The sequence below is a fragment of the Lissotriton helveticus genome, chromosome 2_2 (genome assembly GCF_964261635.1).
Source record: "Lissotriton helveticus chromosome 2_2, aLisHel1.1, whole genome shotgun sequence".
NCBI lineage: Eukaryota > Metazoa > Chordata > Amphibia > Caudata > Salamandridae > Lissotriton > Lissotriton helveticus.
In genome coordinates, this window is record NC_136060.1 from 80,037,151 (window position 1) to 80,064,252 (window position 27,102).

At 44.0% G+C, this 27,102-nt stretch overlaps 1 protein-coding gene across 2 annotated transcripts in view; it reads right to left on the reverse strand.

Annotated features, from left to right (window-relative positions):
• VPS37A (VPS37A subunit of ESCRT-I) overlaps positions 1–27,102 on the reverse strand; it is a 310,413-nt gene that overhangs the window by 120,285 nt on the left and 163,026 nt on the right. For both annotated transcript variants that reach the window (XM_078678128.1, XM_078678129.1), the window contains exons 5-7: positions 22,497–22,713; positions 22,342–22,412; positions 5,331–5,458 (exon numbers count right to left, since the gene is read on the reverse strand). In XM_078678128.1, coding sequence (XP_078534254.1) covers positions 5,331–5,458; positions 22,342–22,412; positions 22,497–22,713 — 416 coding nt within the window. The remainder of the gene's footprint in view (positions 1–5,330; positions 5,459–22,341; positions 22,413–22,496; positions 22,714–27,102) is intronic.

Sequence of the window (27,102 nt, forward strand, 5' to 3'; positions counted from 1 at the left end):
GGTGTCCCAGGGCCATTTTAGTGGACCAGGCCCAAATCCAAAGAACAGGCCGCCATTTTGAGAGTCCTCTTGCAGCCGCCTGTCGCTGTAGCATCAAGAGCAGCCGAAACTCAGCTGAATGGCAACTGAAACGGTAAAGGGGCGCCCCACTACATTTCAGCATTGTAGGATGACCACACCAGTACAGCAACTTGCTAGACATCACCTCGGTGCCATCCGGATCTCGGCGCCCCACTGCAGATGAAGTGCCTCTCAACTATGAAACCACCACGGTGACATCCGGATCTTGGCGCGTTGTGCTGCCTTCGGCCTATTCGCACATCGGTCCGCTACTGACGCCATCTCACAGGCTAATGGGGCGACCCGTGCCGAGTTTCAGCATTGTAGGATGACCACACCAGTACAGCAACTTGCTGGACATCACCTCGGTGCCATCCGAATCTTGGCATCTCAACGCCTAGTGGTATCTTCCATACAGAAAATATTGTTACGCTGCCTTTGGCCCCATTCGCACATCAGTCCGCAACTTAGACATCACCTCGGTGCCATCCGGATCTTGGCATCTCAGCGCCTTGTGGTGTCAGTCAGAAAATATTGTTGCGCTGCCTTTGGCCCCATTCGCACATCAGTCCGCTACTGACACCATCTCACAGGCCAATAGGGCGCCCCACGCCGACTTTTACCATTGTACGATGGCCACACCAGTGGCACAACTTGCTAGACATCACCTCGGTGCCATCCGAATCTTGGCATCTCAACGCCTAGTGGTATCTTCCATACAGAAAATCTTGTTACGCTACCTTTGGCCCCATTCGCACATCGGTCCGCAACTTAGACATCACCTCGGTGCCATCCGGATCTTGGCATCTCAGCGCCTTGTGGTGTATTCTCTTCAGAAAATATTGTTGCGCTGCCTTTGGCCCCATTCGCACATCGGTCCGCAACTTAGACATCACCTCGGTGCCATCCGGATCTTGGCATCTCAGCGCCTTGTGGTGTCTTCTACTCCGAAAATATTGTAGAAAATATTGTTGCGCTGCCTTTGGCCCCATTCACACATCAGTCCGCTACTGACACCATCTCACAGGCCAACAGGGCGCCCCACGCCGACTTTTACCATTGTACGATGGCCACACCAGTGCCACAACTTGCTAGACACCACCTCGGTGCCATCCGGATCTTGGCATCTCAGCGCCTTGTGGTGTCTTCAAATCAGAAAATATTGTTGCGCTGCCTTTGGCCCCATTCGCACATCGGTCCGCTACTGACGCCATCTCACAGGCCAACGGGGCGCCCCACGCCGACTTTCAACATTGTAGGATGGCCACAGAAGTGCGACAACTTACTAGACACCACCTCGGTGCCATCCGGATCTTGGCGCGTTGTGCTGCCTTCGGCCTATTCGCACATCGGTCCGCTACTGACGCAAACTCAAAGGCCAACGGGGCGCCCCACGCCGACTTTCAGCATTGTAGGATGGCCACACCAGTGCGGCAACTTGCTACACACCACCTCGGTGCCATCCGGATCTTGGCATCTCAGCGCCTAGTGGTGTCTTCTATTCCGAAAATATTGTTGCGCTGCCTTCGGCCCCATTCACACATCGGTCCGCTACTGACGCCATCTCACAGGCCAACGGGGCGCCCCACGCCGACTTTCAGCATTGTAGGATGGCCACACCAGTGCGGCAACTTACTAGACACCACCTCGGTGCCATCCGGATCTTGGCGCGTTGTGCTGCCTTCGGCCTATTCGCACATCGGTCCGCTACTGACGCAAACTCACAGGCCAACGGGGCGCCCCACGCCGACTTTCAGCATTGTTGGATGGCCACACCAGTGCGGCAACTTACTAGACACCACCTCGGTGCCATCCGGATCTTGGCGCGTTGTGCTGCCTTCGGCCTATTCGCACATCGGTCCGCTACTGACGCAAACTCACAGGCCAACGGGGCGCCCCACGCCGACTTTCAGCATTGTAGGATGGCCACACCAGTGCACCTTACTAGACACCACCTCGGTGCCATCCGGATCTTGGCGCGTAGTGAAGCTGCAGCAGCTGCAAATAAGCTTCAGACAGTGTTACAACCGCTGCTCAGAACTCTCAACTATGACACCACCTCGGTGCCATCAGGATCTTGGCGCGTTGTATTGCCTTCGGCCTATTCGCACATCGGTCCGCTACTGACGCCGCCTCACGTGCCAACGTATTTTCTCCGCATTTTATACCCTCTGCCGCATAACAGGTCATGTGACTTGTTTATAAAACTTTTCATTGGTTCATTTTACTTTTGGTTTCCTAATGATGGAAGGCTTGATCATGTGACCTAAAAATAACACTTTTCATTGGATGAAAACTTTTTTTTTTCCCAAACGATGAAAGCCCCACCTTGTTTCTGGATGTTTCAGACTGAAGCTGGCGTCAGCATGAGAGCACCACCATCTCGTAGCTCAGTCGTGGTCATTCCGCGAGCAATCATGGCAGCCGCTCCCCACCAGAAGCCTGCAGGAGTCGGAGCCCCCAAAACTTTTGATGAATCCTCAAGGCGGAGGGGACGCTTTCGAGAATGGGGTCCAAGACCTAGCAGACAAGCGTCCGATTTCCAAGGTGTCCCAGGGCCATTTCAGTGGACCAGGCCCAAAAAGGAAACAGCCTGCCGCCATTTTGAGAGTCCTGTGACAGCCGCCTATCGCTGCACCGCAAGAGTGGGCGCAACTCAGCTGAATTGCGGCTTTTGACACAGTGGACCAAAAACGGACGGAATGGCAACTGAAACGGTAAAGGGGCGCCCCACTACAACAGATGACACTCCACCTGCAGAGGCCCGTTCACGCCGCCTCCCCCGGGGCGCCCCACGCCGTTATTCGGAGCAGCATTGTAGGATACCAAAACCAGTGCGGCAACTTACTGGACATCACCTTGGTGCCATCGTTCTGCTGCCTTGGAACTATTCGCGCAACAGTTTGCTACTGATGACCCACCCCCCGCGACGCCCCACGCCGGAAATCTGGACGTTGTGCTGCGTTGGGACTATTCGCACAGCCGACCGCTACTTCGTTGTTTTTCCCTAAAAATGTTTATATGTTATTACTATTTTTGTTTTCTTGTATATATTTATAAATTATTAAAGTTTTTTAATCTTACTACTTTGTCGGAGTGCTATATATTTTTAATGTGACACATAATTGTAAAAACTTTGATGTACAAAGAGTCATCCCTGGAATCTTCCGCTTCAGGCTCGGTCCCCTCCCCAATCACAATACAGGATGGTTTTCAGATAATAGCAACGCTTCTGCTGTGACGGATCTCATCGAGTGTGGGCCTTGATCTACTATAACTCCTTTGAAGAGGGGTGATTCTTTACAGCTGTGGCCATAAACTACATCTGCAGGGCTAGCTGATACCCTAGGACCAGCCTGGACAATCGGACACAGAGGAAAAGGAGTGTCAGAGGGTGCGGTAGTGAATAGAGCGAAAGGGAGGTGTCGGGCGGGCACAGGGTGTGATTCTCAGGGAAGAGCAGCGCAGATGGGGGGAGGTTTATTACCCATGCATAAGACAGAGAGCGGGGGTGACCACTGCCTGGGGCAGATGCTTGCGAGGGTGGGGAGCCATGCTAAGGATCGACAGCGTGCACAGAGTGGGTCTGGTCAAGGCATCTAAAATGGCTGCCGTGCACGACAAAAGTGTGGCATTTGAAAAAAGACAAGATGGCGCAGACATTGTTTTTCAACACTTCCTGATTTCCTTCGAATCGAACGTTAACAGACGTTGGGGCATATTACCAAAGTTAAGCGATATTTATCCCTAACGATGCTTAGCAACGATTTTTTTACCGTCAGAAATTATCGCAGATAAACCTTGCTATTATCAAGGTTTATCGCAAATACGATAAAAAACGACCGCAATGCATTAATATCGCTGAAAACTCAGCGATATTCATGCATTACCGAGCTAATGCTCTTAGCCATGTTATCCACCTCCCATTGGATAACATGGCTAAGAACTGCTCAGGGCAGGTGGTAGCTTTTGGAGATATTCGCGCTTATCTCGAATATTTCCAAAAGTTGATAATAGGAGATAGCGATGTTAGCGACTGTTTCCAGTCGCTAACATCTTGGCATGCCCACTTTGCATGTCATTAGTGATAAATATCACTCACATGCAAAGTGGGGCCCAAGATGGTCGCTATCTTCTACTAGCCGTCGCTAACTGGTGTTAGCAACAGCTAGGTAATACACATATAATTTTATCTCCGCGAATTTCTCAAAATGCACTGAAGCACATATATTGAGACCTACAAAAGGCACATCGGGCTACCAGTCCCTACAATTTTGCCAAGTTTCGTGCAAATCCATTCAGCCGTTCGGGCTAAAAGTGAGGCCAACCGCCCTATGGAAAACTCAATGTTAAAAACACGTTTTGGGACCCCCCTTTTTTCTCGGCCCCCCCTTGACGAACCCCCCCCAAATTTTTAAGGGCTACTCAGAAACAAAATGTGCCATTTTCCTGAAAATTTCAGCCAATTCCGTCCACAAACGCCAAAGTTATTAGACATAGAATTTTCAAAAATCCCATAGAGAAAAAATCCTAACTATATATACCTACTGGCGACCGCCAGTAGGTAATATATATATATATATATATATATATATATATAAAATAGATTTTTAAAAATAACCCAAAATTGCAATCTTATATGAAATATTTTAATAATCGTGTTATATTATATATATATAAAGACATATATGAAAGTTTATACAAGTATATATTTATATATAGTATTAAACATTATTTAAATGTATTTAATTTACATTATATGAATGGTATATATATTAAAAAAATTAAGATTTATATTTTAAAATATATGAATATTAAAAAAAACAATATTTCTGTATGTTTTTTGACAATATTAGTGGGGACAATATTGTTTTCTATATATTTTTCTACTTTCCATTAAGTATAGGACAACACTATTTTTGTAGTCGATATTTTTGACAAGACATGTTTGCAGAAGGATATTGTTGTTGATTCAAGGAGGTAATTGTGTTTTACTTGGTCTATGTGAATGGGTCAATCATTTTGACAGAAGCAAGAAACACAACACCAATAAGTAATATTAGTGTTAACAATGTCATGACCTTATGCTAATCTTGAACATATTTTTGGCTGTACAATGGTAAAGTGACAGTAGTAACACCACATTCTGGCTCACTAAAAAAGGTTACTTATTATGAATTATTTGTGGCAGATCATATTAAGCATGTTATGCTTGCATTATGTACATACAATCCTCCATATAATACATAGTTAAACTTGTTAAGTCTTACTTGCTAGCTCTTCGATGTTTTTCACTAATTCATCTTTATCCATGATGACCTGTTTCAGCAGTGGGAGATTCAGAAACTGCTCCAATAACAGGTCTTCCTGGTCGTTCATGTCTTTGAGCTCTGATGCACTGTAACATCAAAATAAACCTTCCACATAAGGTAAACAATTGTCCACTGTATGAAACTTGTTTAAATATACTTGGCAGATGAAAAGCTCTAATAACACACAGATAGGCAATTTTACAAAGGAGGTGATTTGTTTCTGTAGACTGAACTTTGGAAGATATTCGCTGGCACAAGCAAGTGGTTTAATACGCTCTGGGCATTAATATGCATTCTACACATGTAAGTGGACATACAAAAGGGTATGTTATTCATGTACACTGGAAGCTTGCCCCTACTGTCCTAACCCACATGTATTATCGTATCACTACTGTAAGTTAACTGAGTTAAACACTCTTTGTTGACATTGCTATGACATTCTAGTATGAATGTGAACCAACCACAACAAAGCTAACTCACATTTCCGTTCTTTTGAAGTCAGGAAGTGGCATACCAATAATATATTTCTAAACTTATTTAGAGCACATGCTACATTAGCATGTATTAGCTTTAGGCATATCGGATTATTATGTTCATCTTTCTGGCTATGCGTTTAATTCTGTACTGTAATTACCAGATGAAGAATTCTTTTTTATCTTTCTACGCCATTTATGGAATTTATTTGGTTCACAGAAAACAGCAGGATCATAAATTCAATTATGCTCCTGAGAACCCAAAAATGTATTCCTTTACGAGTATTTGTTGCACCTTCAAGGCCACTTGTAATATTATCCCTCTGTCCCTAATATTCTTATCTATTCTACATATTTTTGTATGTTATGTATGCAAATGTTGCATACCATACGCAAACTTACATCTCACTCATATTAAACATCAATTTGATATTCTAAATTTCACCTTTTCTAGGTGGAAGTTAGACTTATGCCTGAAAAATAAACATAGTGAACCAACCCTGAAATAACGAAGGTCAGTACCTGTGCCAACTTAATCCAAATGGCAAAGTCAATAGGTTTGCCGCACAAAAGTTAGCCCATCGACTTTGTCAGTGCTTGTGTACCCTAACAGTGCCAAAGAACAAGCGTGGGACATTCTTTTCTTTACTATCCATTTTTAGATTCTTTTGCCAGAGCTCGCTGTTCTGTGCGGCCAAGCCACTTGCCATTATAAACATGTCCGCCATCTTAGATTAGTAAAGCAGTACTAGAGTTTGTACAATACAATTCTAAGATGGCTGTTATGTTTATAACCAGCCAGCAAGCAATATGGCAGTAATTGGGTGTGAGATATAACAAAAGCATCTAAAAACTGTGTACTACAAAAAATAAAACCCTTTTTAGGTATCGTCTAACAGACAGTGCAAGCTGTCTGTTTGCAAACAGACCTATTGTCAGATTACAGTGAGTTTAGAGCCTACCCACTGCTTACCATGGGTGGCTTTATTGTCACTCTTATTTGTTAGCTTGCGTGGGCGTTACTTCTTTCACTTGTGTTTGTCTCGCCCCTGAGGCATGGCCTCATTGACTGTGTTCTTCGACTGCTTAATTTTGAAGCACTACTTTTTTCTTTTTTGGTTAAGCTGCCATAAAAGTGCACGAGTTTCAAGCTGTCTACCTTGTCTATTTCTCTTGTCCCCCTCCGCTTAATTATAATAGCCGACTAACACACCAGAACCCAATTCTACAATGAGGACAATGGATTATTAATATTATTTTATTGCACAGACACATTTGTGGAGCGTTAGCCTTAGTGTATTCTTTTAATACTTTTGTCTAAGTTTTGTATTTAATTTACAGTCTGATCACAAACAGAGATTCACACAGGATCTGCATATAACACTGCTATCTGTTGTAAGTCTTCCAATCGATCTTGCTTCTAGAGACTAATAGTTACAGAACGTTTGGGGGAAGCCCACTTGGCTTCCCCAGACATCTCCTTAACATCAACTTATCCATTAAAGGTTAAAGATGCCACCTTACGTCTGAAGCAGGAATACTTCCCAAATTTTGTAACAGTGTTGCTGAAAATACATTTGAGAGCACAATAGTAGAGACACTTCTTTGTGTGTTAGCCTTTTTACAGTGAGCAACATATTTGGCATACAAAATGTATTGATGCAGACTATACTTCATCTAAGAGCTCTCACGCTCCCATAAGTGAAGGATTTCTTTGTCTGCCTCAAAGTGGCTAAGGATAGAATAGATAAAGGATAATCTTAACTTGTGTGAACTCTGGAATTCTATAATTAAGAGAGAAAGGAAGAGTACAAGGAACCACTTTGACTTTATATATCATTTTTTAAGGCACTGGTGTAGATATTACCTGGAAATCCCCAAAAGACCTAGAAGAGGTAATAGTTACAAAATGTGCCATTCCCCAGGAGATAGAAGTTTAAAATGATAAGACTCACTTGACCAGGTTTTTCCGAAAAAATTGATCCAGAAGAAAGGTGGGCCCAATAAGACTGCCTGGTTTTCCCTTAAACTCCGGGAATTAAAACAGATGTGCAAAAAAATTGTTTGGAGGAAAGATTTCCCCCCCTGCAAGAAACTGGACTATGAGGAAAAGATCTCCCTAGCCGCCAACTCCCAAGAGAAACTTTTCGCATGGAGAAAAAATTACTCAAAGCCTCCCTCGCCTCCAGATGTACCGGATATATCAGGTCGCAGTTGCAACGGACATGCAGATTATTTCTTCAATAAAATCTAAAACATTCACCTAATTTTCCTCTCAGACGATAGCGATATTAAATTCCAGAGATTATTCCCCCCCATGACCCAGGAATCGTTTCAAGCCATCTTGACACTTGTTGAAAGTGGGTCACCAAAGACCCAGCTCCACCCAATATTTTGAAGCTGGCAGCGGAGATAGTTGCCCCGACCATCATGGAATAGATCAAATGCCTCACTCTCCATGGATACGGTTCCTCCCATGTGGAAAAGAGCAATGGTGAAATCCCTGCTGAAAAAAACCTAACCTTGACCCTGCTGTCCTGGGCAACTACCACCCTATCTCGCTCCTCCCAGCAATCAATAAGATTGTAGAGAAACTTGTTAATTCTACACTCTCTTCGTTCCTGGAATCTCATGATCTTCTACACCCTTCTCAAACTGTATTCCGCCAGCGCCAAGGTACTAAAACTGATTTGTTAGCGGTTGTCGAAGAATCTACAAAGATTCTTGACGCAGGAGGGTCGTCAGCTATAATCCTCCTCGACCTTAGCACAGCCTTTGATACAGTTAACCATCGAATTCTGGTCCCCGTCTTAGAGGTGTGGGGGTGACAGGTATAGCCTTATCATGGCTATAATCCTTTCTGGAGGAAAGAGTTTTCCAGGTGTTTGAGGGCGTGGCCATTTCAAAATCTATCCCCTTATATTGTGGAGTTCCTCAGGGTTCATCCTTGAGCCCCAGTCGCTCCGCTGGCACATATGGTGTCCCCCTTATGCGTTCACATAGTGACATATGCAGATAATACTCAACTGGTCGTAGCACTGAATCACTCTGACCAGGCGCCCAAACGGCCTTTGTCCCTGTCTTGAGGAAGTTGCCAAGAGGATGAATCTGTCAAATTTAAAATTGAATGGCGACAAGACTGAGTTTATGGTACTTGGCTATCCTCTGTGTTTTAAAGCAGACACAATGTGGCCAGCTTGTATGGGCCCTCCCCCACCCCTAAAACCGAGTTAAAAAGCCTGGGTATCTGGCTGGATCAGTACCTCAGCTTTAAAGTTCAGGCCAGGAAGGTTGTTGCCTCTTGTTATGGCATCCTTAGGATGCTTCGCAAAGTGCTCCCTCTTCTTTCCTTCCAGGCCAAAAAGCTGATGATCCAGGCACTTATCCTAGCTAGGGTAGATTATGGCAATACCCTATACCTAGGCACACCGATCTCAGCAATTGCGAAACTGCAGATTGTGCAAAATTGCGCAGCAAGAATGCTTATGGGGTTCTCGAATCGACACTCTGCAAGGCCCGATCTGCATTCCCTCCACAGGCTCCCTATTCAGGAGAGAGTCAATTTCCAGGCTCTGTGTATCACCCATAAGTCGCTGGAAGAGAGTGGTCCACCAATCAATAATGCAATGATTCAGCCATATTGGGCGAACAGGCAGCTGTGCTCAGATGAGCTTCATCTGGCTGGCAATTATACCCAGGATTAAGAAGGTCAGAAGTGGCGGCCGTCTTTTTTCGTATAATGCCGCCAGACTTTGGAACTCCCTTCCACTGTATTTACGAAAGGAACCTAATCATCTGGCTTTCCAGAAACAGTTAGAGACGTGGCTCTTCCCCTAGGTGTTTGCTCTGCCCAGTTACCTGCGTCAGCGCTGAGATGCCTCCGGGTAGCCATGCACTATAGAAGTGCTGTTTCATTCACTCATTCATTTATTTTATGTTATCAAGCAATGTGCTGCTCTTTTATCTGGCGTATCAAAATACAATGAGACATTCTCTCTTGTCCACAGCAGTGGGCAGCGGGGTGCTTCTTCGAAGGAAAGGTGGAGACATGGAGGCATTGACCACGAGGCAGTTTTTCTAGTAGATTCACTATGAGAACATCTATTGTCCTGATCTTTGATGGCAGTTCAGCACAACCGTGGTTGCTCATCTATTCCTGTCACTGATAAGGGTCAGCAGATGATTATATGTAGGCTGTGGGGTTTTATGTTTAAACCTATAATAACTGATAAAACCCCACTGAAAGAAAAATAGCCCTCACCGGTGAAAACATATAAACACTGAAAAAACACCTGCACAACCACAAACTAAATGCCATTCAAAGAAAAGAAAAAGAAAGTGAAAGAGTCATTTTGTTCTTACTGAAGGGGTCAATAAAATGTAACTTTGTTATACAAGCTAGCAGTAGGAAAGACTGGCTAACATTATTCTGCTTTAGGGATGCCACCAAAATATTGTTTCTTCTTCCTTTTACTTTTTTTCAATTGTATGGCCTTTGGTCTAAAGATGCAGGGGTTAGTTTCACGTTTTAGGTTAGTTTAATTATTTTATAAACTGTAGAGAACCAGGACATATCAAACTCACATTTGATATTTTGGCTACATTTGATTCTTTCACTGATAGGTAAAATGGCTATTTTCATAAAAATATTTCCTAATATGTGTCATCACATTTAACCACAGAGAATGGGTAAAGCCCTTAATACATCAGACCATAGTTTCTAGTGGGTCAGTATTGATAGTAGGCGAATTGCCAACACCTCAGGCTTTAAATATTAATTGCAAGGTATAGTGACAAGTATAAATATCACCAAGCATCTGGGATAGTGGTGAATACGTGACACCAGACTTTTGGAAAACATGAACGCAGTGCCACTTGTTATGCTCTGCAAAAAAGGTTCTTTCCAAGTTCAACAAAGATTGGAGTGGTATTGTTTGTATTTGTAGTGATTCAGCTACGTATACAAAACATTTGTGTGATGACCTGTCAAAATTGATACCGGAGCTGAAGTGATTCGCTGTAGGAGATCCTTGCCACTTGTTAGATGGTATGCTGAAAGCATCTTTACAATCTTCAGAGTTAATGAGGCATGCTATTGACTTTTTAGTCCATTCTGGTGCACTGTTTTCTTATGCCCAGGAACTAAAACGCAAATATTTATCTTTTTGTGCTTTATGTGGCATCAAAGAAAGAGTCATCCCAACTGTGTCCCTTAGCTGACGGTTCTCAGCCCAAGGGGCTATAAATACTGAGAGGGCCTTTTCACAGAAGTTTACATGGGAAGGAAAGTACGAGCGCACATGACCAAAGACTCACTGAAGAAGTATTGTATGGTGTACTACAATAAGATTAATTAGCAAAAATCTCTTTGGACCTCATATACACTATATGTACACTGTCTATATACCATGTTCTTTCAGTGCAGAAAGCAAGCAATGATAAAAGCAAAACGTTCCATAAACACCGGAAAAACACTTTTTCTGTTGTTTTTAGTGGCGTGAAAATGTGTAACCACTGATAACAACTGTTTTTTAAAATATTGAAAACACTGAAAAAAACCACCAGAATGTATCAAAAATAGAAACTGAAAACAGGACAGCCTAATTATATGATGCTGGATCTGAGAGGGACAAAGTGCAATACAGCCACTGTGAACTGCACATTTCCCAGAGGAAGTGGCAAAGTGTGAGCACGAAATCTCTGTGTACATAGGCCAATGTGTGAGTGTGCATGAGTTAGCTTGGCCTTACACATAAGTGTATATGAACATGTGTTCTTGGGGGGGTGGGGTGTTTTGCTGAGCCATCTAAATGAATGCCACGTTGCAGCCCAGGCATACTGAAGCCATTTGGCTATCTCCTGGATAATAGCAAGTCCATCTTAGACATACTGTGGAATTTGTGAGCTATTGCTACTTACCCCTGACAATATGGTGGTGGAAATCTCTTACATACGATGGACATCTCTGGTACCCCATGATAATATATGGACATAAAGTAACAGTATGACCAGGGGTGGCAGTGGTAAGCTGCATGGCTTATAACAGGCGACTGTCCTCACTCTCATCCACCTCTGGTCTGATGGGACACCCCATCTGCCCCTTGTTCAAGGCACTGCCCTTCAGGATGCTGCTTGCAGTGCTTGATAATAGTCAAGTCATCCAGGATTGTGGCTGACACTTGTTACCCCGCCCCAATCATCACCAGCAACCTTTTCCCCATGTGGGCAGCTCAGAAGCTGTGACAGCATGCCCTATCTGAGTGGCATTCTACAGCGGGATTCCACTGCAGGATCAGAGGATCCAGGGATTAAAAAATCTACCACAAGAATAACAAAGATCTGCAGGATTCGAGGATCCTGCATTCTATAAAAGCTACAGGGTGCTTGATTTTCAACCCTGGTGATGAGAGAAAGCCTTTTCTTCGGGTAGTTTGGCTGAGTCCAACAGACAAAGGACGTTTTTGCTGAGTGGGAAAGAAGAATTCGATCTTTCCAATGTCCTGAGGATTTGGTCCCATTTGTCCTCCAGATCCTGCTGTAGCTGTCTCATCCTCAATCTGGAGTTGGGGATGAGAAAAATGCAAGAGGATATCGACCCCAGTGGTGATGCCATTTGTCGAACTGATGGTTGATGTGCTTGAAGAAGGGTATTGCACTTATGCTTCATTGATAAGTCTTTCCTCTGTTCTCCGAAGGAAACACTTTTCCTACGCTGGTGTCTAGGGTGGCGTCCAGATAATAGAGAATTTGAGTGGGCTGATGGACCGATTTTTCCCTGTTCACATGAAGGCCCAAGCGGTGTAGCAGATTTAGGCAGATCCGATAGTGGCTCCTCACCATTTGGGGGTACGAACCCTTCAAGAGCCAATTGTCCAGAAATTGATACACTAACAGGCCTTGGTGATGTAAAGCTGCAGCCACCACTGCCATGGATTTTGTGAATACTCACGGCGCAGATTTGAGGCCGGACTGTAAGACTCTGAACTGATAATGTTTGGCACCATGAATCTCAGGAACTTGCGATGACGTGGAGCAATCGGGATTTGGAAGTACGCATCTTGGAGGTCTATCGAAAACATCCAATCCCCTTTCTGCAGGTGCAGATATTTTTGATGCAGCGCCAACATACGAGACTTCTCCTTCTGCATGACCTTGTTCAGAGATCGAAGATCCAGGATAGGTCTGAATTTGTGTGTTTGGTCTTTTTTTGGCACAAGGAAATACTTGGAGTAGACTCCTTTTCCTCATTGAGCAGGAGGTACCTCTTCTATGGCCAACTTTTGAAGAAGGATCGAAACCTCCTGACGTAGCAATATTAGTTTGTGAGGGTGTGATATTACTGGAGGAATGGTTTTTGGGGGTGCGCGGAAACGTCGTGCATATCCATTGCTCAGTATATTTCACCCCACTGATCTTTAGTTATTTTGCGCCACTCTGCTACATGACTTGAGATACTTCCTCCCACTGGAGTGGGAAACGGCGCTAGAGGAAGCAGAAAAATCATTGTTTGCCTGAGGTTTTTGTTGCGGTGGGGGATTGCTGTTGCTGTCCTCCTCTGCCTCTGGAGGATCTACGCCTTGAAAATGTGAATTTGATTGTTGGAATTGCCTCTGTGACCATTGAGGGGTTTGAACACTCTGATGGTAGTTCTTGCGGTTGTAAGGCCTGTATAGGCACTTGAATTCCTTTTTTTCCACAAGCCTACGGCCTTCAGCGTGTCCAGCTCGGCATTCTTCCTGGCCATCTCCTCGTCAGTGTGGGAGCCAAAAAGAGAGCTGCCAGAGAAAGGTAGATTTATGATGCATTGCTGGGATTCAGGTTTCAAAGTTGTTAAACGTAACCAGGAAGACCTCCTTGCACATATTCCATGCGCATATGAATGCGCAGCCAGAGAAGCCCCATCCGCTGCTGTACTGATTACTTGATTGGCTACCAGTGCCCCTTCCTGGAGAATCTCCGCAAAATCCTGGTGATCCTCTTTCAGCAGTTTTTCTGTAAAGTGCTCCAGGGAATCCCATAAAGATCTGTCATAATGGCCCATCAGGGCTGCAGCACTAGACACTTTTGAAGAGGACATGCTTTTCTCCCCCAAGAATCTTGGGCTCTACTCTCCTTTTCTGGAGTAACTGTGGAAGAAGAGGAGACCACATGTGTTTTCCTTGCTGCTGCAATGATCACTGAGTCCGGTGGAGGATCTCATTTTAGAAAAAGGGGGTCCTCATCAGCAGGTCTGTATTTCTTCTGGATTCTCGCAGGAGCAGATTTGATCGATGATGAGTGAGGAAAATGTCGATCACTGGCTGAAGGAGACCAGGAACCAGTGGGAGCAAAGGTCTAGACACAGACCGTTGGTGCAAAGTTTCTGCGCTCCTCTGAAAAGCACGTCGTGGAAGGTATTGATGTCATCAATAGGTGATATTCTTGAGGGCAGACTGTCCGAGAGGGTAGGTGAATAATCCCTCTTAGAGGATCTAGACAAGGAGGATGACCAAGAAGGGGATCTTTGTCTTTTACAGTGATTATGAGATGATCTATGCACTGGAGATGTGTTGTGGCGATCTTTGGGCAGAGCAGCAGGTGACCTGTCCACAGTTTACACCAACCGTGCTAGTGGCGATCTATGTAGCGGACTGGAATAGTCCTCAGGCCGTTACGCTGCTCTTGCAGGTCCTTTCTGCCAATGGTGGAGGGGAAGAAGCCATCTTGGAAAAAGATGAACAGAAGGTGATTTATGCCCTTGTGTTGGTGACTTTCTGATTTACGGAGATTTCAGTGCTTGCCGTTCTGGAGACGGCGAAGATGAGCTTCTCAACATCGAGATCACGTGAGTAAAGTCCCTAGGTGAAAATGAAGGCTGTGCGTGGTATTTGGAAGTAGAACGGTGCCTTAAGGAACAATGTGATGATGATGGTGAATGCCTCAACGTCGAATGGCTATGTGTCACCAGTACTGATGAGCCTTTCGAGAGAGATCTTCGCTTCGAAGTCGACTTTGCCTTCCTAGATGTTGAATGATGCTCTGGCGACAGCGAAACTCCTCTCGTCATCGAACCCTCGACCTTACTGATCCAGCTCTCGACGCTGAGCACCTAGGAGACATCAACGGAGGAGTGTGTACCGAGAAAACCTTTGACTTCGGGTCCTTCGACCTCTCAGATCTCATTTTCGACGTTGAGCGTCTAGGAGAACTCAACGGAGAGATGCTGGACGGCGGAGGTCTACTCGACGTCGACGGAGATCGCTGCCTCAACGTCGAACGCCGCCTTGAATATTTCACCTTAGGTCTCAACGAGTCCTTCGCCGTCGATGCAGATCTGGACCTCGACGTTGACCGCCGTCTGGATGACGTCAATGGAGATGCCGGCTTCAACTTCAATCGCCGTACCTCCGGCGACGACGAAGCATTTCTTGACGTCATACGCCGTACCAACGGCGATGATGGAGAGATATTTGTCGACGTTGTGCCATCCCGAACCAACGGAGAACGACTCCTCAATGCAGATCGTCACCGGGTTGACGATGGCGGAGGGTCTGATAAACCTTTCTTCTTGGACAACGACCGGCGTTCTCTTGACGGCGAGCCCGCCGTTGAAGGTCTTCTCAACGACGTTTTCGGTGCCGGTGGAGGAATTTTTGGCACCAAGCCTGTACGCCGTTGGAGAGCAGCGTGGAATCTTGCATCTGGATGAAGATCTGTCTCTCTCCTTCCTCTGCCTTGCCGGAGAACTGCCTCTAAAAGGTGGTTTTCCTTTTTCAGGCAGTCCATAGAGACAAATCCTCTCTCTGTCCTTCAAAGTACGCTTGGACAAGGACTGACAATGCAGACAGGATGGGAGTCTGATTTCACCTTCTTTTTACCACAAGAAGGGCAAGAGTCAAATAGAGAGGGTATTTCTAAGTGGGAAAAAAATGCTCAACTCTCTCACAAGTGGGAAAATACTACTCCAACAGCTAAAAGACGTTGAATTAAGAAGATTTAGTAAACAAAATAGTGGATAATTTCTGACAAAGAAGCAAGTGACGCCATGGAAACTATAGCGCTCAAAACAGCTGACATTGTGTGTTCTAGGCAGAGGCGAACATATCTAACCAGGGCTCTCTCCACTTCTGAAAGAAACCTTACGCCACCTCAGGATGGAGATACCATTAGTGAGCTGCTTGGCATAGACAGCTGAGTTTGTCTACCCTAGCATTCAGGGAACCTGCCAGGTGGTGAACCACCAGGGATATGCCCTGCTGTTGGAGCCATGCCTCTTGACAAAGGATCCAGGACCCCACCCCGCCGTGTTTGTTGCAGTACCACATGACGGTGATGTGGTCTGTAAACACCTGAGACAGCTTTCTTTTGATCAATGGGAGAAAAGCTTTTAATGCCATGTGAATCGCTTGGAGCTCCAGCAACATGATGTGGAGTCCGGATTCCGCCTCAGACCAGAGTCATCTGATCTCCATCTCTCCCAGATAGAAGCCCCATCCCAGGAGTGAAACATCTGTCACTATGGTGTGAATTGGTTGGGGAAGGGAGAGGGGTCTGCCTCTGACCCAATTTTGGTTAGTCAGCCACCACTACAGATCCTGTGCAGTTCCCTCCGAGATCTGGACAATGTCAGAGAGATTCCCCTAATTCTGAGCCCACTGGAGTTTCAGGTCCCACTGCCGAGCCAGCATATTCCATCGGACATGTGTCACTAGCAGGATACAGGATGCTATGAGGCTCAGCAACCTCAGAGTCAGTCTCACTGAATTCCAGGATAGAGGCTGAAACCTCAGTGTCATAGCCCGAATATCCTGGTCTCGCAGCACGGGGGATAGGCCAGAAACTGCACTGTGTGCAGAACAGCTCAGATGAAAGGGAGCCTCCGAGTCGGACTCAAGTGTGACTTTGACACGTTGACAGTGAAACCGAGCTAAAGCAGGATATTTGCTGTGGTCCGGTGGTGGGAGTGGACAGTCTGGGGTGAGCTTGCCTTCAACAGCCAGTCGCCGAGATAGGGGAAGACTGGAGCCCTGATCTGCACAGATAAACTGCGACCACCGCCATCGCATTGGTGAAAATCCGAGGGGCTCTGGTAAGGCCAAAAGGGAGCACTGTAAATGAAAGTGCTTGTGGCAAACCGTGAATCGCAGGTAGCGCCGATGGGCAGTTAGGACGGGAATGTGAAAATAGGAGTGTTTCATGTCCAACTCTACCATCCAGTCTCCTAGAGCAGACAAAACCTGAGCCAGAGTTAGCGTTTTGAACTTTTCCTTTTTGAGAAAGTAGTTGAGGGCTTGCAGAACTAGAATAGGACGAAGGTCCTTGTCTTATTTCGGGACCAGAAAATAGCGGGTATAACAACCACAGCTTACTTCGGACCCCGGAGCACTCTGTATGGCTCCCTTGGCCAAGAGAGTCTGGACTTCCTCCTGAAGCAAGTTCATGTGGGCCTCCACCAGTCGGTCTGAAGTCGGAGGGATGGGCAGTCTCAAAGGGGAGGAAGTAGCCCCTTCAGACTTCTGAAGAACCCACTTGTCCAATGTGATGTTTTGCCTGTGGTAGACGTGATGGCTGATCTTGCCACCAACTGGCCGCCCATGATCTTGAAGGACCAGACTAGGAAGGTTTATAGGCAGCAGGGGGAGGAGTGGACTGACGGGACCTCTGGCCGTGTGACCTACGGGGTCGACAGGAGTCGTGCCCACGGCCATGCAGAGGTTGCTGAACTTGCGCAATCTTGTGGCTGGTATATGGCTGGCGCAGCTGAAAGCCTTTCCGTGGCCAAGAAATGGCCGAAAAGCAGACAGGGAATGTGAGGTCACTGGAAGGTCCAAGGACTTGGACGTAGCCCGCAAGGCTTTAAAGCGCTCCAGGGCCATGTCTGCATGGTGTCCGAAGAGACAGGTGCCATCAAAGGGCATGTCCATGAAGAACAATCAGGATTATCCCACCCGGCGAGAAGGATTTCTCTTTTTGGATCCCACCCCAGGGCACAAGTACAAAGTTTATGATAATGTACATTATTAATGCATGCTCTAAGACTCGGTTGATGATGTTTTCACAAACAGATCTTTAAGGATTGTATCTGTACCTGGAAACGTAGATCCAGCCTAACTCCTATATTTGGTCATAGGTGCAGAAGGACCAAAGCTGGACCAGTGAGAAATAGATGGAGGGTTGATTCATGCGATGAAAGAGGGAGATTACAGTCAAGGAAGGACTATATCAAACAATCAGAGTCCTGAATTGGCTACTCTGGCGGACTACAGCTGTGATGCTACTGGTTGCTATGGGAGTGTTCTCCCAAGGACTCATGCAACTTTTAATTTTAAATGTTTTTCTTTAAGAAAAGAAGATTAAAGATGGTTTCTTCGCTCTTTTTTTCAAAAAGAAGTTTAAAGCAGATGTTTTTATTAAAGGCGGTTAGTTAATAAAACAGTAGAGAGTTCAGCATAATCCTCGCCTCCGTGTCCGTAACAGAATTGAAACTTTTCTACACAACTGTTAGGAACACTTTTTATTCCTCATACCATTCCATGTCATGCTCAGGCTGGTCTTAAAAGGATCCAGTGACCCCTGCCAATCTTTCTCCATTCCTAGCCCCTCAAACTAAGGCAGAGGAACCGACCCAGCACCCAAAGGTGTCAGAATCGGAATCGATAGGTGCCGTCAGGTAGAAGAATGGGGCTGGCGGCGTCTGAAGTTGTGCAGGGGCCGGCGCTGAGGAAGGTTGCAGGGGCACGGCCGGCGCCGGTCCTGATCCACCACTGGATCCATTTGGGGGTATCAGTGACGGAGCCCCCTGGCGCGGAACACAATGGAGTCCCCTCTTAGCCTCCGGGGCCCGAAGGCGCACCAGGAGGGTCAGGTCACCCAAATACGAGGCCAATGGTGTCATAGAACCCTTTAAGCTGGGCTGGGGTTGCTGTGGCTCCTGGAAAGGCAGGGAAACATGTGCCACCCAGGTGCAGGTTCCGCCGAACGAGGTCTAGGGCACAACGACTCCTCCGTCATGTCGGCCAACGGACAGGGAGAAGTTGAAGCGCGCTTCGACTTCTTGTTTTTCTTATGCCTCTTTTATTTATTTTGATTTATGTTAAACACAAGCTATTTTGTCTGCACTTCAGATGCCCAGTTCAATAGTGATGTATTGTCTGTTTTCTTTTTAAAATTGCTATATTAATGTGTTTAAATTACATTTTAAAATTGTAGCGGTGTGCAATTTGGTTAGGTGGCGATATATCCTGTTCTCTTACAATTAATGGGACGTAAAAGGCTTATCTAAAAGAATATCACCAGCAACATTTTCAAGTTAGAGAACTTTTTCTACATATTTTCTTGTACACTTTTAGGTGGGTGCAATTTTCTTTACTATTATTTTTTTTTGCAGCATATGATTGCACTAAAACATTTAAAATGTGATCATTGCACTAGCCTGTGCAGTCAAACCTATTGGCTTTGTCAATGCTTATTAATTGTGTTCTTGAAATCCCACACACCCACACGGATATTTATTAACAATTAATACTTATGAAAAACACTTGGTAAAGAACACCAATTTCCATTACCAATACTGAAGCAGGAATGAGTAGTATGAAATGTGAGACACATCTAGAAAGTATTAAAAAGGTTCGAAGGCTACCCAAGAGGAGAACATACAGGATCATATGTTGTTAATCAAACAAAAATTCAATAATGAGCTTTTGTCGGGCAACTAAAGGCAAACAGCTATAGTGGAATTTCACTGCACCAATGTTCAGTCCTTTTTCAGCTAATGACACTGGGAACTAAAGGGAATTAATTGTCTCTACGTGAAGTGGATTTACTGAGATACCGAGCTACAAATTGCTCCCACCTGCTCAAATAGACTGTCCTACATTGAGAGTATCCACACACTGGCACAATACCTTCAGTTTGGAGTTCATACAAAGATAAGGCTACATTCTCAAGTTACAGTCCTGTAAATTCAGCACTGGGGGGTTTGGGAGAAATAACCAACTCTGTTCTGCGTATGAAGATTCTCCACTAATGTAAGACAGTATTAAAGTGCAAAACTCAGGTGCAAAAAGTCCTGCTATCATGGCAATCTGGCACAGTCCGGGTTCATCACATGAGCCTAGTGAAAATGAATCTTTTGAACACATTCTTAAGAGGAACTGGTGTACATAAGTAGTGCATTTGAAAACTCTATGGTAGAGACAGGGAATCTCCAAGTTACATTTTTCTCTGCAATCCGAGGCAGCAAAACAGACTGCATTTCCTATTCTTCCTAGTGGGAAAGAGATCAATATCCTTACATGCCTCAGGAGTGGATGAACTGATCTAGCACTTCCAGTTACAGTCCCAAATCTTGATTGGTGGAAAACAGTCTGATGGAAAAAGCCACTATTATGGTTGCCTTTCCTGACAGATGGGCAGACATATTCCAGGCCATAACACGGTCCCACAGCTCCATCTTTTTGCCCCAAAGCAAGTCTATTCCGCCTGGCTTGTGAAGGTTAAAAACATAATTTAGACTTTAGAGATCTGAAAATGCAGCACAATGACTGAAAGCAAATTGATAATGTAATTTTCTATAACAATCCAAAGGTAATTCCATTCATGCATAAATGTTGGCAAATTGAAATAAGCATTCTGCAGGTCTGGAGAAAACATCCAGTCTTGTTCTTGAAGAGCCTGCAGGACTGGTTATATTATCAGCATACTCAAACTTCTCTTGCTTGATAAAATTGTTTAGTTGTCCCAGATCAAACGTAAACCTTATTATTTCCTGGTGATTAAGAAATATATGGAGTAAAACCATTTTTCAATCTCTGCAGGCAAAAATGTCAATCTAGTTTGCATAAAAGACATCATCTATTTCATCCACATATTTGGGGGCGGGCGGGAGGGCTGTACCCTGACCAGAGACTCGTAAATTGTTAAGCTCAAGGTCTCATAGAGGATGACTATGCTTGTTTCACACCTCAGCTCCTATGTTGTCAAAATGTGTTCTGTTGAGGAGGGTAGTACTCTCAGTCAAATTGGTGAGTGTAGCCCACACATTTCCTTTATTTTTGACAAGAATGTTTGCAGTGCAAGGTTAAACCCCATGCTCGGGCACAAGATAGCTGTTTAAATTTGTTCAGTAATAATCAGGAATGCTATGTTCATTATTTTATGATGCGTATAGACAGAAATTATTATATATGCATGCAATATTCTTTAAAAGTATATCCACATACAGCCTCAAATATTCATTAAGTACATAGACATGAATGTACTGCTCATGTATGTTTGCTTGCTATATAAATCCCCATTTACGTATCAAAACAAATACACTGCCGAAGGCAAGGGCCTTTAACAAGGGAGCAGACCTTTACTGGTCAGTAGAGACCGCTACAGCAGGTTCTAAGGCTATTAGAACAAGTTCTTTTTAAAAAAAATAAGGTTAAGACAAAATAAGGCACAAGTACATAGCATAATAAATTAGTAAACAATCAAACAAATAAGAATAAAAGGAATAAAAGGAAAAACTGGATATAAACAATTGTTACATCAGAATTGAATTGAAATGGGGTGGGTTGGAGTGAATGGTTAAAAGATTAATACAATGTGTACAAAAAATAAGGAAGCAATAACAAGCACAATCTGATAATTGTAATATCAATAAAAGGAAACTCAAGGAGGTTGAGAAACTTCTTTTTGTATAGGGGTTGGAGAAAAAGAGCGCCTAGCATTAGCATCAAGGAACATTGTAACAGGTGACAATTAGGTCAAATGTTTCATAGCAATAATAACAGGATGCACATAGGCCATATCTAACCTATGATTATGACAAACAGCATTCCACCATGCTGGGAAAGATAGTTTAGTAAAGTCTTTCCAATTCTTGGTAATCTTCTGAAAAGCAACCGCAAGTAGTAAATCTAAAATCACATTAGATGAAAGAGAATTCCAATCAGGAGATAAACTACCCAAAAATAGATTGGCAATGAAAAGGGAACCGAGGAGCAAAGAATTGAATTAATCAGAAACCAAACATCTTAAAAAAAATTATGAACATAGGGGCAGGTAAAAAGCAAGTGTTTAAATCTGAATTTGCGGATGAACAAGTCCAACAAGTGTCAGAAAGGTCGATGTGCAATTTATGTAAACCACACGACATAAAATAAGTCGATTGTAAATAAAAAATAGTGTTTGTATGGTATTGGCTGCTCTGGAGAATTTGTAAAATATAGGCCTCACTGAACCTGAGGTGGGTAAAATCCCCTAGGGCTTTATGAGGCCTTTGTTCACAGCTGGTGCTGTGAACAAACATTGGAATGTTGATGCTCCAGGCTTCAACCAGCCATTAGAAGCCCAGAGCACTCCATTGTCTTCCAATGTTCTAATCGAGTATAGTTGTGCGATCTATTTCTGATCACAGGTCAATTGTGAGGTAATAAATAGGACTGTAATAAGGAGATTAGGCATGGACTATTAAACATAGGCTTTCATGTACAATAGGTAGATAAACAAGATCCCCATCTTGAACTTACCTTAATTCTGACAGTTCTGGAAAAATCTCAGGGACATCTGGCATCTTGTAGCTAAACCCATTTAGGCCCACCTAGAAAAAAATAACAGAAACAACTGATAATAGCATAATTATCAATTTTGAGCCCCAGTGCACTGCAGATTATGTCATTTTAACCTGTGATAGCGCTTCTGTTGAAGGAACAGGTATTGGTAGGTCTGCGATGAGTCCGTAGGCTGGAGCTGCAGGTTTGGCAGTAGAACAGTTTGGAGACGGAGGCACAACTGTGTCAGTAACTGGAACAGCTCTATTTGCTTCCTGAGTTGAGTAGGGGGGAAGAAACGTAAACCCCTGAGGAGCATATGGAGGCATTCCAGCTTGGTTACTATATAAACTACAAACAAACAAGAAACTCATCTTAATGAAAAGGAATCAGTACTAAAGCAGTAGTCTATGAAGTCAATCTATACATTACAATAGAAATGATGGTTATATTGAATTTCAGGACCAGGAAATCTTTTCTGTAGATGAATCTGACATCAGTATTAAAAAATCAACTAATGTTTCTATTTCAACAATAGAAAATGTCCAGTGCTTTACTTTTACAAACATTATAAAAATAAGTTTACGCAAAACAAACAGACTATTGATGCATCCGTGATAAAGGATTCACTCAAGCCAGGGTGAGAGAAGGGGTTAAAAGCATCTTTAGAAAATATTTTGATACCAGCCTCATACAAGGTTAGCAAGTGACTCAGCTCTCTCCAAGAAGAACCGAGGGCAATCATTTATTGACCGTGGTAGAGAAACAATTGACATAATGCAATTGTTTAGGCTCGACACAAGATTATCAGCTGCAGCAAATCAGGCAGGTGCATATCAGAAATGGATGCACTGCTTCCTAGTCGCTGAATGGGCTAACTATCCTGTAGCTTACTCAACCTTGAGAGCACGGTGTGGACTCCAGCTTACCACTGGTTTTCTCTGCTCTGTATGCCTCAAGGCTCATTTGAGAAAGTATAGACCGCTTCATAAATGTGTATGGAGGCGTGCTATAGCATTATGATTGAAAAAGCTAAAAATAGAGGACCATGATAATGAAGTGGAGAAGCAGCATGACAAAGGCCGCAGAGTGAAGGGAGGAGAGGCTCAGTCACATAAAAATGAAGCCAGAAATAAGCAGTGCATTGTGGAGAGCAGAGATGAGTAATGTATTGTGAAAGGCAATCAAGGAGGAACAGCACACAGCACTGGGCAGCAAATGGGAAGAGGAGGAGCTGGTGGAGGAATAGGTACTGAACCACAACAGGAAGTAAAAGGAGGTGTGGGGAGAAACACTGTAGTATGGCAGGGAAGCACCAGGGCAGGGGTGAAGCTGGAAATAGAGAGGGCAATAAGTGGAAAGCAGATGGGGCTGTTAGGAAGCTTGAGTCAGGTGGGAAAAAGACCATCAGTAAGTAGTAGGGTTGGTGAAATTTTGAAAGCTAAGCAAATGGAACTGAGAATTAAGATCTGGCAGGGCGGATGTTATTGGAGAGCTTTCACCCCACCTCTAACCCCCAAGCACCTCCTAATATAGGTAAGAAAGCAAGCTAAGTACAGGAAAAATAAACATTCAAGGTAATAAAAAAAATGCAGAGTGGGAGTTCAGGAGTTAAGACACTGGAATGCTCAGTATCCAAATATGATAGCTGAACCATATTCACCTGGCTTCAACAGATGTCAGAAAATGGAGTAGTGAAGGATATCATCAGTGATGGCCAGAGTGGCATTAGTAGCAGTGTCAAATCTGAGATAAGGGCTTTAGCATGCACAAAATATGTTGCTTACCTGCAACTACAGTTCTCCCACATTTATATTGTTAAAGGATTCACTTGCTGGAATTATTTCCCAATCTTTACGTCTTTATTAAATGTTTTATGTCAACATGTAGTTACCAATTCAGTACAATGTAAAAAGCAAAATAGTGAAGGTAGGAAACTGGGGTGAATAGGGAAAGAAGACACTTCATAGGCTGTATAACACTCCGACAGAAATGGCAAATATACTTGAATAATTTTAACAACAAGGTTAATACCATCCCTAACATGAGAGATAAAAGAATATAATAAGTCGCTAAAGATCAATAGCATTAGAGGGGGACCATTTTTGAGTCCATTAAACAATCCACAAAAAAAAAAAAACAAGGTTTCAGTATAGGTACGCACTGCACTCCTCAGAGAAGGTATGATAGAAAAGGAGACCAGAAGTTTTTAAATATGTGGGATTGATCAGCCAGCCGTTAGATTACTCTCTCATGTTATGCTGCCTGCACCATGTTATGGTGCCGGTTCTTCTGACTGGGAGGCTGGTACTGTCTCCATTTCCTCAAAACAGAGATTTTCACAACAGCCAGTTATGCAGCTATCATATCTTCATATGGCAAGTTAAATCTTGAAGGCCAAAGGTATCATGTAGAAGGACCAGCGGGGGAAGAGTCTAGAGGGCCATCATTCAAGTTTTTCATAGTGCCCGCCACCACAAGCCAGAAGGTCTTCACTGATCCCCAAGACCATATCAAATGTAGCATGTCTCCTCCAGCACTGCCACATCTCCAGCAGTCGGAGAACTGGGTGAGGTTAGTAAGACCTAGTGTTTGTGGGACCAGTGCTAGTTACGTGAGACCTTGATATAACTACATTTTAGTGTTTATTTTCTCAATTTCCTCAGTCATGCATCTCAACCAGTTCAGACCACTTCGCTGCAGTAGACTTTTACTCCACTGTGGACTAGCTGGCTGAGAAGAGCTTGGAGGAAGGCCTTTAGCGCTAATTGGATCACCCTCAGCCTCAACAGACTAATATGATATTTCTGCTCTTCCAGGGCGCAGAGGCCACTGATCTCCAGGCCCTCCAAATGCATTCCAGACCCTGTAAGGATGCATCCATTACAACCCTGGCTGCAGCTGGAGGATAAAAGAAAGGTCTTTCTTGCACAGGCTCCCCTTCTGTTCCCACCAGCTTAAATCTGCTGCAGTGTCAGTGGAGATCACAATGGATTCTTTCAGAACCCCTTGATGTTGGAACCAGTGTCTGTTAAGGCAACATTGCAGAGCCCTCTTGTGCCAGCGTGCATGAGTGATCAGGAGGATGCATTAAGCAAACTGACTGAGCAAGCGAAGGACCTCAACTACTGGACTCAAGCGGTCATCTGAAACATCAGAATAAAACCCCCTAATGTCCAGTATCCTCTGCGAAGGTGAGAAAGCTCTCAGCAAGATGGTATCCGGTACTACCATTATGAACATGAGGTGCTGAGAGGTCTAGAGGTGAGATATGGCAGAATGATTGTGAACTCCAAAACAAACAAACAACAGGAAAGATAATGATGAAGCACCAGCCTGGGCGACATGGGTCGGATCACTCAGTCATTCCGGTACATTAATACCGCAATCCCCAAACGTCTGTGATGGGCTGCCACCAATGCCATCACTTTTCTTCTAATTTTTTTTTAATTGTTTTATACAAAATGTGCCATCAGTGCATACATAGTAGTTAGCAGTCCATTAATCAATGTGGTTTACTTCAGCTACATTTGTTTCCACCCTCATAAACCCGTCAGGTGTGGTCATCGTCTAAATCTATTGGAGGGGTATAATCAGAGTCCAGATTAGATCCCTTGATGTGCAGAGTATTAATTGAACGCAAAGACACACAGCTGTGGCTAGTAGGAACAAAACTATACAAGTCTCATGCAAAAGAGTGAAAAAGATTCCTAGTCTTGGCAGTCAGTACTTTTAAGTATCTAGGTCAGGATCAAGATGATATTCGGCCTCAGTATTAATAATCAACATCCAATTGTCTGGAGAAAATATAGAACAAGTCATTCTCTTAGGGAGTGATCAAGGGGATAGGGCAAGGTGTCTCTGCCACCTCCTGCCCCACTACATTATACACTAGGTAAAAAACTAGTCACAACTTCAATCTACTGCTCAGCCAGGGGTTTCGTGCATACACCTCTGGAATCTTTGGTGTGCGATGCAGCTCCCTCGGTGTCTTGCTTGCGCCTATCAGATTATACAGCTCCCACACGATGGCTCAACACTCGGACGAAGAAAAAGACTTTAACACAAAACAAACAATACCTTTAGAAAAGGATTTTATTTTACAAAATGCAAGGATTCTCTCTTTTAGAATAAGGCTTGGGGTTTTATTTTACACAATGTTCTTCAACAAAAAGGCTTTCCCAGATGCCAAATGCACAAGGTTCAAATACACAAAGATATATATATATATATATATATATATATATATATATATAAATATGTTTATATGCAAGCAATAATAACACACTACCATGAATGAACAAGCAGCAAATAATATGAAATAAGACTCAAGCAAATATACTGGACGTCCTGCAAGAGATCAGAAAGATATATATATGCACATCAAATGAGTACTTTGGAGGTGCACCTTGACTCACTCACACATCACAAAGAAAACACATCAAATGACCAAAGCCACTGGCCAAACATCACAATGGCAATAATCAAAACTCAATACTTCACCTAGTGCGAACACTGCATCTCAGCCCACTCCTGACTGAGGAAGTTAAACAGCCATGATTGAGGGCTTCAGCAACCAGGGTTCACGCTCCGAGGTAGACGCGTCCATCCCCACTCGGATTCCAAACTCCCGGTTTCTAAGTCAAAAACCCTCAGCTTTATAATCTCAAAACACACTAGAAGGTTCGAGAAAGATCTCCCCCGTGCCAGAGGAATCTTACCAGAACTGTCCAGGTTCCA